Source organism: Choloepus didactylus, chromosome 2 (assembly GCF_015220235.1).
Source record: "Choloepus didactylus isolate mChoDid1 chromosome 2, mChoDid1.pri, whole genome shotgun sequence".
Classification (NCBI taxonomy): Eukaryota; Metazoa; Chordata; class Mammalia; order Pilosa; family Megalonychidae; genus Choloepus; species Choloepus didactylus.
This window is the reverse complement of record NC_051308.1, coordinates 217,496,402-217,511,794: the sequence shown is the minus strand read 5'-3', so window position 1 is coordinate 217,511,794 and position 15,393 is coordinate 217,496,402. Positions and strand designations below refer to the sequence as shown.

The window sequence follows — 15,393 nt, the reverse complement described above, 5'->3', positions numbered from 1 at the left end:
AAGAACGAGGAATGGAAGCTGGCTAGAACAAGAATCCACCAATTGTTGCAACAAAGTGATGGTTATATGTGTGAGCTGAGGCTGGTTCTTGCCAGTTTCTGATTCCAGATTAGGACACTGGAGACTCATCTGTTATTCTTAGATTTGGGTATTAGCTATAGTTTGAGTCTTGAAGAAAGTAGACTATATTGCATAAGGGCATGGGCTCTGGAGGCCAACAGATCTGGTTTTGAGTCTGGCTCTGTTAGGCAGCTGGGTCATCTCCTAACCTCACCGAGTCTCAATCCTTATCAGAAAAATATTAGTTCTGACTCAGAGTTTTTATAAGAATTCATTGAAATAATCCATGTAAAACACTGAGTACTGTGCCCACGTGCAGTTAGCTATATTTTTGTTGCCTTTCATAAATTAACCAAGTTGGATAACCTCTCATTTGTCCCATATCACAAGGACACCAGTGAACCAGTGTTTTTTGGACAAAAAATTTTAAAAAATTAAAAACCAACATCTTATTTATAAGGTGGGGATTTGTGCATTAACTTAAAAAAAAAATCTTGGCAGAAATACCGGCTACTCCAGAGCAGCAGCAGCTGGCAGAGAAATGGAGATGCAATCCTATTATGCCAAGCTCTTGGGGGAGTTGAATGAACAGCGCAAGAGGGACTTTTTCTGTGACTGTAGCATCATTGTGGAGGGGCGGATCTTCAAGGCCCACAGGAACATTTTGTTTGCCAACAGTGGCTACTTCCGAGCCCTGCTCATTCACTACATTCAGGATAGTGGGCGGCACAGCACTGCCTCCTTGGACATTGTCACCTCTGATGCCTTTTCCACCATCTTAGACTTCCTTTATTCCGGGAAATTGGATTTGTGTGGGGAGAATGTGATTGAAGTTATGTCGGCTGCCAGCTACCTGCAGATGAACGATGTGGTGAACTTCTGCAAGGCATACATCAGGTCATCCCTTGATATTTGTCGAAAGATGGAGAAGGAGGCCGCTGTGGCTGCAGCGGTGGCAGCAGCAGCAGCAGCAGCAGCCGCAGCTCATCAAGTGGACAATGGAAGCCCCAGTTCAGGCCGGGAAGGAACCTCTTGTGGTCTCAAGAACTTGGTTTCCTCTCCAGCCAAGGGAGAAGAGAGTGTAGATTGTCCAAGAAAGGCTCCTTGTGGTGACTGTGGAGGCTGCCACCCCTTGGAACTGGTGGTGAAAGACAGCCAGGGCTATGGTTCAGCTGGGAGTGACGTCCCTACTCCTCCCAAACGGATAGAGCCCAAGGTGGAGTTTGATGCTGATGAAGTGGAGGTGGAGGTTGGTGAACAGCTTCAGCCATATGCCACCCCACTGAGCCTGGCCCACATGGAGGAAGGCTTGCCCAGTGGCCAGGCTGTTGACTTGGCATATAGTAACTACCATGTGAAGCAATTCCTGGAGGCACTCTTGCGCAACAGTGTTGTCCAGAGCAAAGATGACTCAGACCATCACTTATCTCAGAGTTTGGAGGGAAGACCAGATGGTGCAGGAGTAGCCATGAATTCTCTGATGGATGTCCAGGCTGACTGGTATGGAGAGGACACAGGTGAGCTCAGCCAGCTCCATTAGTATTCATCATCTCCACTGGTCATTTAAAATGCACCATCTGTGTTTTGTATTCTCCCATCATCATCATCATCGTCACCAATGTCCATCATCACCACCATCATCATCACTACTCTCATCACCATCATCATCATCACAGTCATCACCACTGATTGATATCAGCTGAACACCTGCTGTATGCAGGATGTTGTCTCTTCATGTATGTTTGTGTTTTACCTCTACAACTAGAGTAGAAGCATATTGGGGCCATGTCTTAGTTTCCCAGCTGCTATGGCAAATATCACACAATGGGTCGACTTAATGTGAATTTATTGTCTCGTGGTTTCAGAGGCTGGAAGGCTTGTTTCCTCTTAGGGTTAATAGTATTCTGGAAGGCTGGCAATCCTTGGGGTTCCTTGGCTTTCCTGTTACATGCTGATGTCCTCTTCTTTCTCTTCCTGGTTCCATTTACTTCTGGCTTCCAGCCCCTCCTGTGTCTTTCTCTCTATATATATGAATTTCTTCTGCTTATAAAGGATTCCAGTTATCTGCATTAAGGTCTAACCTCAATCAGTTGGGCCACACCTTAACTAAAATAGGATCTTCAAGAGATCCTATTTACAATAGGTTCACACCCACAGGAATGTGGATAAAGACCAAGAACATGTTTAAATTGGGGTACATAATTCAGTCCACCACAGTCTATCCAGTCTATCCTTTGGACCCCAAAATGTTCTTCCCACATGCAAAATACATTCACCTAATCCTAATATCATAAAACCTTAAATCATTTCAATAACAACTCTAAGTCCAAAGTCTCATCAAAATCAGTTATGGACGTGGCCTTTCCTGTGGCAAAATTCCTCTCAGGTTGATGGTCTTGTGAAACCTAGAAAAACAAGTTACCTGCTTCCAAAATTCAGTGGTGGCACAGGCATAGGATAGACTTTCCCATTCCAGAAGGGAGACATTGGAAAGAAAACAGAGGTCATGGGTCCCAAGCAAGTCCAAAACCCAGCATGGCAAACTCCATTAGATCTCAAGGCCTGAGAGTCACCTGTGGCTTGATGCTTTTTCCTCCAGTCATGCTGGAGCGGCAGCCTTTCCAAGCACTTGTACAGTAACCATGCTGTCCCTGAACACTGGGGCCTAGGCCCCACCCTCTCCGAGCACAGGAGTGGCAGCCTACCTCTGCTCTAAAACTGGAGTGTAGGTCCCAGCCTCTCCAAGCATTGTGGTGGTGGCTGAACTCGTCTGAACATCCAGGCCTAGATCCCATTCTCTCTGAGCTTTGGGGTGGTGGCCAAATTCTTCCTTTTCGGGGCAAGCTCTGGGGTGGATCAGCCCTTTCCATACATAAGAAGATTTTTTCAGTCCAGACCTCTGCTTCCATGGTTCTGCCCCTGAAGTTATTCTTCCTTTAGCTCATCCCTTCTCTGTCTGTCTCAGTCCAAGATGACAGGGTTTCTGATCATATAGATTTTGCAAAATACCTTGTCAGCTTTGCATGCCGTTCCAAGGGGTTCAAACCATCAAACAACAGAACTTTCCAGAGATCTGTCCTGAATAATTGCATTTCCAATTCTGACTTCCTCTGAAATGGCTGACCAGATTCATGTACAGCCACACTCTCTTTAGCAAAGGGTTGTTTCATCACACCCTCACCAAAAGCCCTGTTCTCTGGGAATTCACCTCCTGGGTGCTCAGGGAGGGCCCAGTAGAGCAGCTTCTGTCCCTAGACTTGAAGCATGCTATCTGGATAGGCTGAGAATTTTCCAAATCATCAATTTCTGGTCTCTTTGTGCTTAACAGCTTGATCTTCAGTTCTCCCTTTAAGGCCTCCAACAGATTGGATGAGGAGACTCCTCTCATTGCTGAAGGCAATCTCCCTTGTTGATTGTAGATGTAATCAGCCATTGATGCAATCAACTGACTAATGCTTTAAATCCATCTACTGAATACCCTCACACTAACAACCAGGCCAGTGCTTGCTTGACCAAACAACTGGACACCATAACCTAGCCAAGTTAACATGAGATTAACCATCACAGGGCAGTTTGGAAAAGTGGAAAGATCTCCACTCACTTCCACTAATCAGCACAGTGGGACTTTAGTTAAGTCACTGAATCTCTTTGAGCCTGTTTCATCATCTGTAAAACGGAAATAATCATCCCTGCTCTGACTTTCTCATGAGACCAACAGAGGTTTTCAGAATTTTTTCTCACATACGATAACATGTTTTATATTATGTAGGAAATTTATACTCCTCTGTGTCTGCCATGGTGTTTAGCATATAGTAGGCACTCAGAAAACACATCGTGGTCAATGGTGCTGACTCCTTGAGAATATTTTAGAGTTAGATGGTGTTTGGTTTCATGTGAGTAAATTTCTTAGATCCTTTGGTAGGTTTTTATGTTTTGAGAGAACTTGGTTGTTCCCCTGAAAGTTCTGAAAGATGAGCTAACATTGTTAACTCTTATTAATTGATGAGATCATCATGTTTCAAGGCATCTTGTAGGAGACAGAACTAAACTTGACTGCCACCTTACTGATGAAAGTACCCAGTGGCTTCCCAGCTTCAAGCCAAGAAATTAATGAATCACATTTCTAGTACACAGATCAATATTGATCAGTGAAAGTCTTTAAGGGAAGATCAGTTGCTTACATGCATTAATAAATGGCTCTTTTGAGGCTTTTTAATTTCATTTTCTCCTTAAGCAGTAACACTCTGTATGTTTGACTAAAATTAGAATTGAAAATACTGTTTCTCATCCTCAGAGACACTGGTTTAACTAGCAGTTGGTAGGTAGTGGGTCTTTCAAGGAACACACTGTGGGAACTTGTTGAACTTCTCATTTCTGTTTGTATCCTAGCACGTCACAGACTGTGACTGCTCTTTCACATCCAGTAGACCGTCATAATACCCATGAGTTTGGGAGAATAAGTGTAGAGAAATTGAGACCCAGAAGGGTTAAGTGAATTTCCCAAGAATTCAGAACTCTGGTAAGTACCAGGCACAGCCAGAACTAGAGTCCTGAGCTGGCTTCATTTCACTCATTAAACAAACTGTCAAGGCAGCACAAATGGGTAGAGGTTTTCATTGCAATTATTTTGCCTTTCCACCCTTCTGCCGTAAGCGCAAGTATCATGATATAATAATTTAGCTCTGTGCCATTTCCTCATTCAAGTCCAGTCCACACCTTTTGTCTGCCAGGTTTTGATTCCATTCACATGGCTTCAGGGTAAATATGTTCCAAGTGACAAGGCACAGACTGGGATTGATTTGTTTGGTCATTCATTTCTTGACAAATATTTGAGCACCTTCCTTGTGGAAATATGGAGATAAGTTAGACATGGATCCAGTCCTCAAAGAGCTGATGGTATCTGAGAGGAGATAAGACATACCTGTATATGACATTACATAGTGAAAAAAGTATGAGGACTAAAAGACACAGCTCTTCATTTCACAGTTGTCCAACAGAAGGAGAAATGGGTTCCCATGGGGAGAAAAGGGAGGGTTTTTTAGAAGTAGCATATGAGGGTAAGGAGAGGAGACACAGGGAGAAATCAGATCAGTATCAGATCATGGAAAACCTTAAGTGTTAAAAGGTTAGGTTTTTATTTGTAGCCATAGAGGAGTTTTCGGTAGCTTCTGAGCTTGGGAGTGGACAAGCTCTGTGCTTCACAGAGATGAATTTGGCCTCAGCACATGATGGCATGGAGATGGGAGACCTGGGCAGGGAGGCCCCTCAGGAGACTGCTGCAATGGTTAAGTATCAGCACTGCTCATCCCTGACATCAGCAGAAACTGCCAAGAACATAAGGTCCTCCTCCTCCGCCCTCCTTCCAGCCCCAGCTCCATCACCTCCCACCTCTTCTCGCAAGGGTCATACACCTTGGCTGCCTCCACTGTTTTACTTCCCACTCTTTTATCTCAGCCTGTGGAGGTCTGGCTTCCATCCCTCTGTGAAATTCTCTCTTCCCCTGGCTTCTGACACCATGCATACCTGTTGTTCTTACCTCTTTCCCTTCTGTTTTGGCCTCATCATGGGGTCATTTAATGTCACTCCTTTTTGTTCATTTGTTCTTTCATTTATTCATTCATTCATTTAACAGATATTTACCGAGTACTTACTATGTATTAGGCAATGTTAATGACAGTAAAGAGAGACAGTCCTTGCCTCATGGAGCTGACATACTAGTGTAAGTAAATATATAGTATGTCGGACAGTGGAAAGTCTTAGGGAAGAAAAACTAAAGCAGGGAAAAGGTGATAGGGAGTGAAAGGGATGCTATTTTATTTAGTGTTGACAGGGAAGGCCTTTCTAATAAGTTGCCTTTGAGCAGAAATCTCAAGGGGACAAGAGCGCAAACTGCAGATACTGGGGAGAAGACCGCTGCAGGCAGAGCAAAGGGGAAAGTGCAAAGCCCCAGTGCAGGATAGTGCTTGGTGAGTGAACAAAAGGAACAGAAGGGATGCTTGTGTGGCTGGAGGGGAGTGAGCAGGGAGTGGAAAGCGCTGAGGTCAGAGAGATTGAGTAAGGGCAGATCAGGTAGGGCTTGACGGCCATCGGAAAGTGTTAGGATACTGTTCTGAGATGGGAAGCCACTGGAGGGTCTCAGCAGAGTGACTGAAATGACTTATGTATTCAAAGGAGCCAGATGATAGGGGGACAAAGACAGAAGCAGGAGGACCATTTAGGAGGCTACTGCACGAGTCTGGATGAGAGAAGACATTATCTAAAGAAGTCTCTGTGGAGGTAGAGAAGAGAAGTCAAATTAACTGTGCTTGATGCTCACACAGGGGAGAATGGAAAGAGAAGATTCTAAATGATGCAGATTCTGGGTTAGCTGACTTTGATGGATGTTAGTGGAATCAAATGAAGCGAGAATGCAGGAGAAAAACAGGTACAGGAGGAGGAAAGTTCAGTGCAGATTTTACTGTATTTGAGGCACCTGCAGAACATCCATGTGGAAATACTCAGGTTAGGTAGAAAATCAGGAGCATAGAGAAAGAGGGGATGGATACAGTTTGAGAACCAGTAGATGAGAATGGTTGCTTTAACTGAGAACTGGCTCTCCCCTGAGGACCCTGCCTCCCTGCAGGCCTCTCCCATGGCATTGACATCCCTAGGTCAGAGGTGAGGAGGGTCCTCCTTGTGTTTTATTGCCACTTCCAGACCACTGTCCCTCTCTCTTTCCTTAAAACCCCTCAGATCTTTTAAAGCTCTTATGCTTTAATACCACTGCCTAATCCATAAAGAGATGCTGAGGAGATGATGATGATGATAAAAATGGCCAACATTGATGAGCACTTACTGTGTACTATGTCCTGTGCTTACAGGGTTTTAGGTGCTATTTAATTTAATTCTTACACAATCCTATGAGGTGGGAACTATTATCATCCATATTTTACAGATGAGGAAATTAAGGTACAGAGAAATTAAGTGAGATATTCACAGTCACACAGCTGGTAAGCAGTAGAGCCTGGAAAGCTTAAATCACTAGTCCCTTCATTTATGATATGATCAAAGGCTGTAACATCCTGAAGGGTGTGGAATTAGGGAACAAATCTTGAAATATCACAGTAAGGTACAACTCAGGAAACTTGCAAGGAACAGTTTCCATCTGTATGGGTGATACTGATGTTGTAACAATAAGAGTTGTATGAGCAAGGTGAAAAAATAATTGGAAAAGATTTAACTAAATTCCTGGACTTTTGATGATTCTAGATATGTAGAATTAATACGAATCCCAAAACAATTAAGGATATGCATCATAGCAAACCTCTTCTACACATACGTGGAAGATATTCTTAAGAATTACTGTCAAAGAAAGTATGAATTCTGGTTCAGAAGTTTGATCCATCTTAACAGAGTTTTTCAAATGACTGAGGATCATGAGATCATTCCTGGGGGTTTCAATCAGCATTCTCTTAAAATGAAATCAAATAGAATAGAAACTATCAGGGTGAATACTGTTTTGTGAAGGTTTTTCCAGTTATCCACACAAAGGTTTATGTGGTCTAAGATTATAGTGTAAGCTGTGTTTCTAACTGTGGGCCATGGTCCAGAAAGTTTGAAAGTATGGCATTCCTTGCAACATTATATCAGAAGCCCACTTTCCCCTCTGGCTAATTGGGAGCCATTTAGAGTTGGAATTTGCAGGCAAGGTCTTGCTGTCGGCTGGTGATGGAGTTGGCATCCGCTTGATCTGAGCTGGTAGGATTCTGCAGTGCTGGATCTCATCTACTGGAAGACAGTCAGGGTTATCACTGCTCACAGTTCAGCTAAAGCAATCCATTTGGTTTCCCAGGTGATGTGTTGGTGGTCCCCATCAAGCTCCACAAGTGTCCTTTCTGCCCTTACACTGCCAAGCAGAAGGGCATCCTTAAGCGGCACATCCGCTCACACACGGGTGAGCGGCCCTACCCCTGTGAGACCTGTGGCAAGAGGTTCACCCGGCAGGAGCACCTGCGGAGTCATGCCCTGAGCGTAAGTGTCTGAGCTGGCAGTTTTCTCATGGCAGGGGCAGTTCATGATGTCAACTAAGGTAAGGGTGAAGCCAGCCTGTTTTTTACTTCCCTGTCCACTGGGGTATTTTCAGAGAATTTTCAACATATGCTTCTGTTACTAAATTAAACCAAGATTGGTGGTATTTAGAAAAAGTTAAAACTTACATGGTAACAGACTTGTTTTCTAAGGGAAAGGGTCAAGAAAGTTTAGCTCCTGGTACAGGTGGTTGTTATAAGGCAGAGGACGACAGAGCTTAGACAGGGAACTGTGAGTCTGTCCCCGACTGTGTGATGCCAAAGGTAAGCTGCATCCTCAGTTTCCCACCCAACTCCAGCACCTAGCAGGGGAGAGGGGTGTATTGCCACTTATAGGGTTACTTGTGGGGAGCAGACAAAGAAGGCTCTAGCCCAAGGAGACCTCCCCTCTCATTGGCTGACTCCCTAGGATTCTGTCTCCCATTTAGGAGTAATAAGCATTCAGTAATAAGTAACTGGTAATTATTACTCCTGTCAAGTAATAAGCATTCAGGCCATTTAGAAAGGCATTGCAATTAAGATTCCAAAGATTGGGAGAAAATATTTGGAAACCATAAATTTGATAAGGATTTAATAGCTAGAATATATAAAGAACTTCTATAACTCCACAACAAAAAGACAAACCACCCAATTTAAAAGTGGGCAAAGGACAGGAGTAGGTGTTCCTCCAAAGAAGATATACAAATGGATAATAAGCAGATGAAAAGATGTTTAACATCATTAATCATTAGGGAGAGGAAAATCAAAACCACACGAAATACCACTTCACACCTACTAGGAAGGATATAATAAAAAAAACAAAAACAGGCAAATTGTTGGCAACGGTGTAGAGAAATGAAAACCGTCGCACATTGCTGGCAGGAATGTAAAATGGTGCAGCTGCTATGGAAAACAATTAGGCAATTCCTCAAAAAGTTAAACTTAGAGTTACCGTATGACCCAGAAATTCTATCCCTAGGTGTATACACAAGAGAATTGAAAACATATGTCTACATAAAAACTTGTATATGAATGTTCATAGCAGCATTATGCATAATAGTCCCAAAGTGGGAACAACCTAAGTGTCCATCAATGGATGAATGGATAAACAAAATGTAGTATCTCCATACAAAGGAATATTATTGCATGCCATAAAAAGGAATGTTCTGATACATGCTACAACATGGATGAACCTTGAAAACATTATGTTAAGTGAAGGAAGCCAAACAAAAAGACCACATATTGTAGGATTTCATTTATATGAAATGTCCAGAATGGGTGGATGCATAGAGACAGAGAGTAGAATAGTGGTTGCCAGGGCCTGGATGGTTGTGGGAATTGGAATGGGGTGGGGGGATGATGGCTAATGGGTACAGGGATTCTTTTTGGGAATCAGATAGTGATGATGGTTGCATAACCTTGTGAATAGACTAAAACCACTGAATTACACACTATAAAAGGTACGTGGATTATATCTGTTTTTAAAATGGAGACATTGGTCAGGATTTAATGGCAGCTCCAGTGACCTGAGGATCCTGCATTGGCCTCTCCCTGTCTCTGTCTCTTGTATCTGCATCTAGAACTCGCCAAAAGAGAGGCTCAGATAGGTTCAGAGTCACTGCACAATGGAGCCCCTATTGGCTGGAGTTCCTAAGAGCGCACATGTGAGGGAGATAACTTTTTATGCAGAGGGCACCCCTGCGGCTGTGGCCCTTAGGAGGGGTTGCGTGCCTTGGGGGATCAGGTTCTCTTTTCCAGTATGCCAAGCTCTCTTCTTGAAAGTTAAGGAATGCATTTATCAAGGAGGAAGTCAAGGGTGAAACATCTGCTGGCATGTCTGGAAAACGCACCTTCTTCCCTAGCAAATCTACCTTCTGGAAAAAAAATAACTAAACAATTCAAGGTTCATTAAAAAGCCATGCCTAACAATAAAAATAATAATAATAATAATAAAAGCCTAAAATCCTAATTTGTTCACTGAGTGCTCATTATATGCCAAGCACTGGGGATATGGTAATGAAGCCTACAGACAAGTCCCTGCCCTCTTAGGTCTCACAGTCTAGTGAATTTTACAAATGATGTGTGGGAAGTACAACAAAGGATGAGGTACAAGTGAGAGTATGTAGCTGGGAGACCTAACCTGGCCTGGAGCATCAGGGAAGACTTGTCCTTGAAAGACATTAGCAGCGGGTGAGGAGTTGGGGAGAGGAGAGAAGGGAAGGGCACATTCCACACATGTCCAAGGCCCTGGTGGAAAGGACCTTGGTGAGGCCGAGATTGGGAGAGAGAGAGCAAGTGGGAGGGAGAGCGGTGAGAAGAGAGACTGGAGGGTTGGGCGGGGCCACATCCCACGGGGCCTGGGTGGTCATGGCTCAGCCCCTTTGCCGTGAAATGTACTGTGGCTGCTTGTGGTTTTAGGTCCACAGGTCCAACCGTCCGATCATCTGCAAGGGCTGCCGAAGAACCTTCACGAGTCACCTGTCACAGGGGCTGCGGCGCTTTGGGCTGTGTGACAGCTGCACCTGTGTTACGGACACACACGACGATGACGATGACTTGATGCCCATCAACCTTAGCCTGGCGGAGGCTTCATCCGAAAGCCAAGAAAAGAGTGACACAGACAACGACTGGCCAATCTACGTAGGGTCTGGAGAGGAAGACGACCCTGCCAGAGATGACTCTGATGACAAGCCACAGATGCAGCCCAGCTTATCAGACCAAGAAACACTTATCTAGCAATAGGTTGGCAGGGAAGAGGTGTAGAATTTGCTATTGCTCCTTCTGTGATTGAAAGCTCTCCATTTGTTCAGTTTTGTGGAACCCTGAGAGGAATGTTCTTTCGCTGTTACTACATTTGCATTTTTGTTAGACCACGTGGTGGAGGTTGGATTTGGTGACTCAAAGGACAATTAATTTTTTTTAGTGTGGTGTCCTTGGTTTCTGAGGGCTTTGCCAGCCACTCCTTCATTTTGAGTGAATCCAGGCGGGTACTGAGGCTTCCCGTTTTTCCTGTTGTGCATCCAAACCCTGGTTAAGGGAGAAGCGAGAAAATCTCCACACTTGTTTACGTATTGTCCTCGTTTGTTCGCATTGCTTTGTCATCATCCTCTTTCTCTGAAGAGGTGGGCAAGAGTATATTAAGTTTCAGGATCAATCTTTTCTTTGCCATACCTCTCCTAATGAATTTCACATTTTAATTTTCTGGCAAAGTATCAACAAGAAAGCCTCATTGATATAAGGCAGGCAAGGCTGTCTGATTTCATGATCATAAAAGGTACTTTCTAATTCTGAGACTGCAATTTTAAAGGCTGGGGCTATTTATGTGCAGACAAGCATGGAAAGGAGCTGAAAGGCTCATGGTGTCCCCTGACTTGCACTGCTGAATTAAATTTCAAGTTCACTCCAGGAAGGGACCCTGGGGGGCAAGGTCTAGGTGGTCTCCCTGTCTGATTCGGCATCTGACACTTCTACACACATGAACAACCTGTTCTATGATCTTTAAACAAGTCATTTGGCAAAACTCTACTTTTTCCAGCCATTTCCACGAACCATTGCTGTGTAACCTGGAAATGTAGCCACTACTGACTTTTCTTTTATCTAATTTATGAAAAGAACTTTAACTGGAGTAATAGTGCAAGCCATAAAAAGAAGTCATACTTCTAAATCTTTTAAAAGATCCTCTGGTGGGAAAAAGGAGGGTTAGGAGAACAAGTTTTTAAAACCAGTCTACTTTTCACCTGCTTTGCAGTCATCCAATTATTCTAACAAAAGCAACTGAACTTCCTTAAAAGGTTCATGGGCAGGAAGTATAAGGAACTGAGGATGTAATTTAAGGCATGTTCATAATTTTATCATATCTAAAAATGGATTCTAAACAAAATCTTTTTTTCTCCCTTTTAGTACAGTTTTGTTTCAAAAGGCAGTAAAAGCACTCTCCCTTCCTTTCTGCCTTTTGAACAAAAAAAATTAATCAAAACATTACAAATTGGCTTTAAGTGTTCGTCATTGAAGAGTTGGAAAGGTATTTAAACTGTGCTTCTCAGTAGAAGTTAGAATCCAGAACAGTGCTACTCAAACCGAGGCCCAGACAGGCACTAATCTATGAATTATTTACTACCTGTCTGCGACAAGGAAAGTCAGAAATTAAGAGTGAGCATAGAGAAACTTTTATAACAATTTGATATTGCTGCAAAACCCAAGTGTGTGATCAGCGTTCTCGTACCTATTGAACAGGGCATGGATAAGCGCAGTTGTGCTAAGCTGCGTGGTATAGACATTGGATACCTGTCTACACAGTTGGGCCGTGTATTGGTCTGCCATGGGTTGGAAATTTAAAAACTGGTCTTTTACCACAGAAGGTTTGCAAATCGTTGTTCTAGGTCAAGAATTACAAATTGAAAATAGTCAGGGATAAGAAACGTTTTTCTCACCCAAAATAAAAATATTAGCTGTTGTTTTAAAAGAGGGAACTTAGCAAATGAGAAAGCTAAAGGGATGCATAGAAGATTTGCTCTGCAAGGAGTTATGTTTGATATTTTTGCCCTTTCTGTTTAAATTATTTATGATATTTTAATATGACTTTTCTACCTTACAGTTCAACTTTGCTCCCTGCTTTTTCTGGTAACCCCATGACCTATTCATGGGGTGAGCAAAAAGTCCAACATTAGAGATTTCACTATAAGACAATGATTCTCAACCAGGGCAATTTTGCTCCCTGGGGGACATCTGACAATGTCTGGAGACATTCTTGATTGTTATGATCTGCTGGCCTCTAGTGGGTAAAGGTCAGGGATGCTGTAAAGATCCTACAGTGCACAGGACAGCCCCTCCACAACAAAGAATTTTCCAGTCCCAATGTCAATAGTAGCAAGATTGAGATATCTTGATGTAAGATAAAGTAAGATTTAAAAAAATGACCATTAATGAGTGAAACTAATCTTGTGTTATACTTCAGACTACCTTTTACCTTCCTAATATTTCATAGGCCCTGATGCTTTCACACATTTTAGAAAATAGTGGATTAGTAAAATGGGAGAACTGAGGCCAGGATGGGTCACAGCTTGTCCAAGATCTGATTAGGTATATGATGTGGAAACTTGGGAATTTTGACACTGATTCATACACCCAGAACCATTACTAGGTTCTGATAATTTTATTAAATTTTAAAGTAGCAGCATCATTGGGAGAAAAGCTGCATGGAAGCTTAATATTTGAGTGAGTCCCGTTCTGCCATAAAGCCTCAGTTTGTTGCATTCCTGTTTGTTTGTTGGCATTGGCAATAACTGTTTGTAACACTGAATTCTATAACTTTTAAAAGAAATACTTGTTTTGTCTGGACTACTGGATCATAAGCTGGTTCTCTGTTTTAAATTTCTGTACACATTTTGGTGGTATTTATAATGTGCACAGTGTCTTTGAGGTTTAATTCAGGGAGCTGGTATTATTTTTATAAGTAAATTCACAGTTGGGCCTGACACAGACCGTTAGTGATTTAGTTTTTATTCTGGCATATTTCTGGCACATTCAGCAAACTCACAAAGGGATATTTTAAATCTTATATATTAATATATTGTCTGGGTGGAATAGGATTCTTACTTGTAGAATTAAAAAATGGCACCCTTGGGAAGTTGCTTCTCTTGAGGGAAGGGAACAGGCTTTCATCACCAGGGTTAAGAAGGAATGTAAATAAGGCTTGTAAATCCTAAATTCAGAAATTATACAGAGCATCATGATTTCTGGTCATTTGGCAGAAAGATACCATTATGATGTATATATTTTGGAGGCCACAAGACTGAATATTCCTTGAGAAAGCTGCTTTCTTAGTAGTCTGCAAAATGTTGTGGAATTGAGTATTCTGGTGTTCAGAATACTATGATTTTTTGTTGTTGTTGTTAACTGATGTTGTGACAAACCCCACAGGGAAAAAGTAACAGATAGGGCTGCATGCACTGATTATGAGAGCAGTGGGGAAGACAGGAATGGCCTTGGTCAGCTGAATTCAGATTGTTCCATTTGGACTTCTGGGTTTTTCTCGTATGCCCCTTGTACATACAGAATAGAATTATCTCTGGAAGTCTAGTGTAATGGGGTGGGGTGGGGGAAAGGCTGGGGGGGAGTATAAGAAGTTCCTATTACATTCTCTTTTGTATTCTGTTGGTGGTGGTCTCTTGTGATTTGCCTTGTGCTTTTGTGTGATCACACTATCTTCTAACCCAGAAAAAGGTTAATTCATCTGCTTATGACAGGCAATGTTTTCATTGATTTTTGTTGTTTTTATGGTTCAATCTTTCCACCGAATATATTACTGTATTCCTCAAGCATTGTTTTCTTCAAAGTTTTTTTGGTCAGGAGAAGTTTGGTTGTTTTTTAACATGTCCTTGTTTTAAAAGTAATTCATGCTATTACTTAATAAGATGATATGGAACTTTTATCATTGCAAGAGGACATGCAGCATGTGTTTTGACCTTCCAGGTAGATAATTTTACTACTAATTTTTCATTGGTAACTATGGTTTTGGGAGGGCATTTTTTTATATCCATCATTTGATTTTTGGACCTTTGTTGGTAACATATTTAAAATCAGTGGGGTTTAGGTTGGGTATTATGGCTTGAATGAAGAAGGTTTAGAAGTAACATGCTTGGGGATTTTGAGGTAAAGCAAAAATTTGAGATACATGTCTTGGTGACATGTAATGGATATGGATCATCTATCAGGCAGACTGTGAAGGATATAATCAGGACTTTTTTGGAAGCAGAAAAACTTATCAAACAGTTTCACATCTTCCAACTAGCCACAGTCCCTGTGGAGAAGCTACCAGTGCCAAAACAAAACAAAACAAAACAAAAAAACACACAAATAGGACTGCAGTGTCCTCCAGGGGTCTACTTAGGCTCAACTGAATGATTAGAAACATTCAGATTCATAAACTGCCACATTTGGCATCAGATTCACTTAGAAGGATATATAATGGGAAGCACAGCTTGCCGGCAGGGCAGATCCGTATGTTTCCCCTTCTGTGGAAGTCCCTGCAGCCATGCATGTTGCATAGCTCAGGTGCAAGAAGACAGAACCACATTAGGCAGGTAAGGAAGCTACCCTAGCTTAAAAGCCTTTTATCCCACAGGAGAAAAATAACAACTCCATAGACATAGCTTCCAGGGTCCCTGCAGAAGACATGCCTGTTACGAGAGTCACTGCACTCAGGGAAGTTCAAAGCCTGGCTTCCTATCAGGTATTTATAGCTCTTACAGTTGAGATGTACTTTACCAATTAAGAGTAATTTCTACCG

General features: G+C 42.4%; 1 protein-coding gene across 1 annotated transcript; it reads left to right on the top strand.

Moving 5' to 3' along the window:
• Positions 1-601: 601 nt before the first annotated feature.
• Positions 602-14,140, top strand: ZBTB8B (zinc finger and BTB domain containing 8B). The gene is made up of 3 exons (XM_037817849.1): positions 602-1,577; positions 7,892-8,070; positions 10,524-14,140. Exons 1-3 carry the CDS (start codon positions 602-604, stop codon positions 10,839-10,841), a joined length of 1,473 nt encoding a protein of 490 aa, XP_037673777.1. The 3' UTR covers positions 10,842-14,140.
• Positions 14,141-15,393: the final 1,253 nt, after the last annotated feature.

Excerpts from the sequence above, each read along its gene's own strand:
- ZBTB8B (XM_037817849.1), top strand. The coding sequence starts at position 602 with ATGGAGATGCAATCCTATTATGCCAAGCTCTTGGGGGAGTTGAATGAA. Across the intron at positions 1,578-7,891 it reads CTGGTATGGAGAGGACACAG|GTGATGTGTTGGTGGTCCCC; the intron begins GTGAGCTCAGCC and ends TTGGTTTCCCAG. Across the intron at positions 8,071-10,523 it reads TGCGGAGTCATGCCCTGAGC|GTCCACAGGTCCAACCGTCC; the intron begins GTAAGTGTCTGA and ends TTGTGGTTTTAG.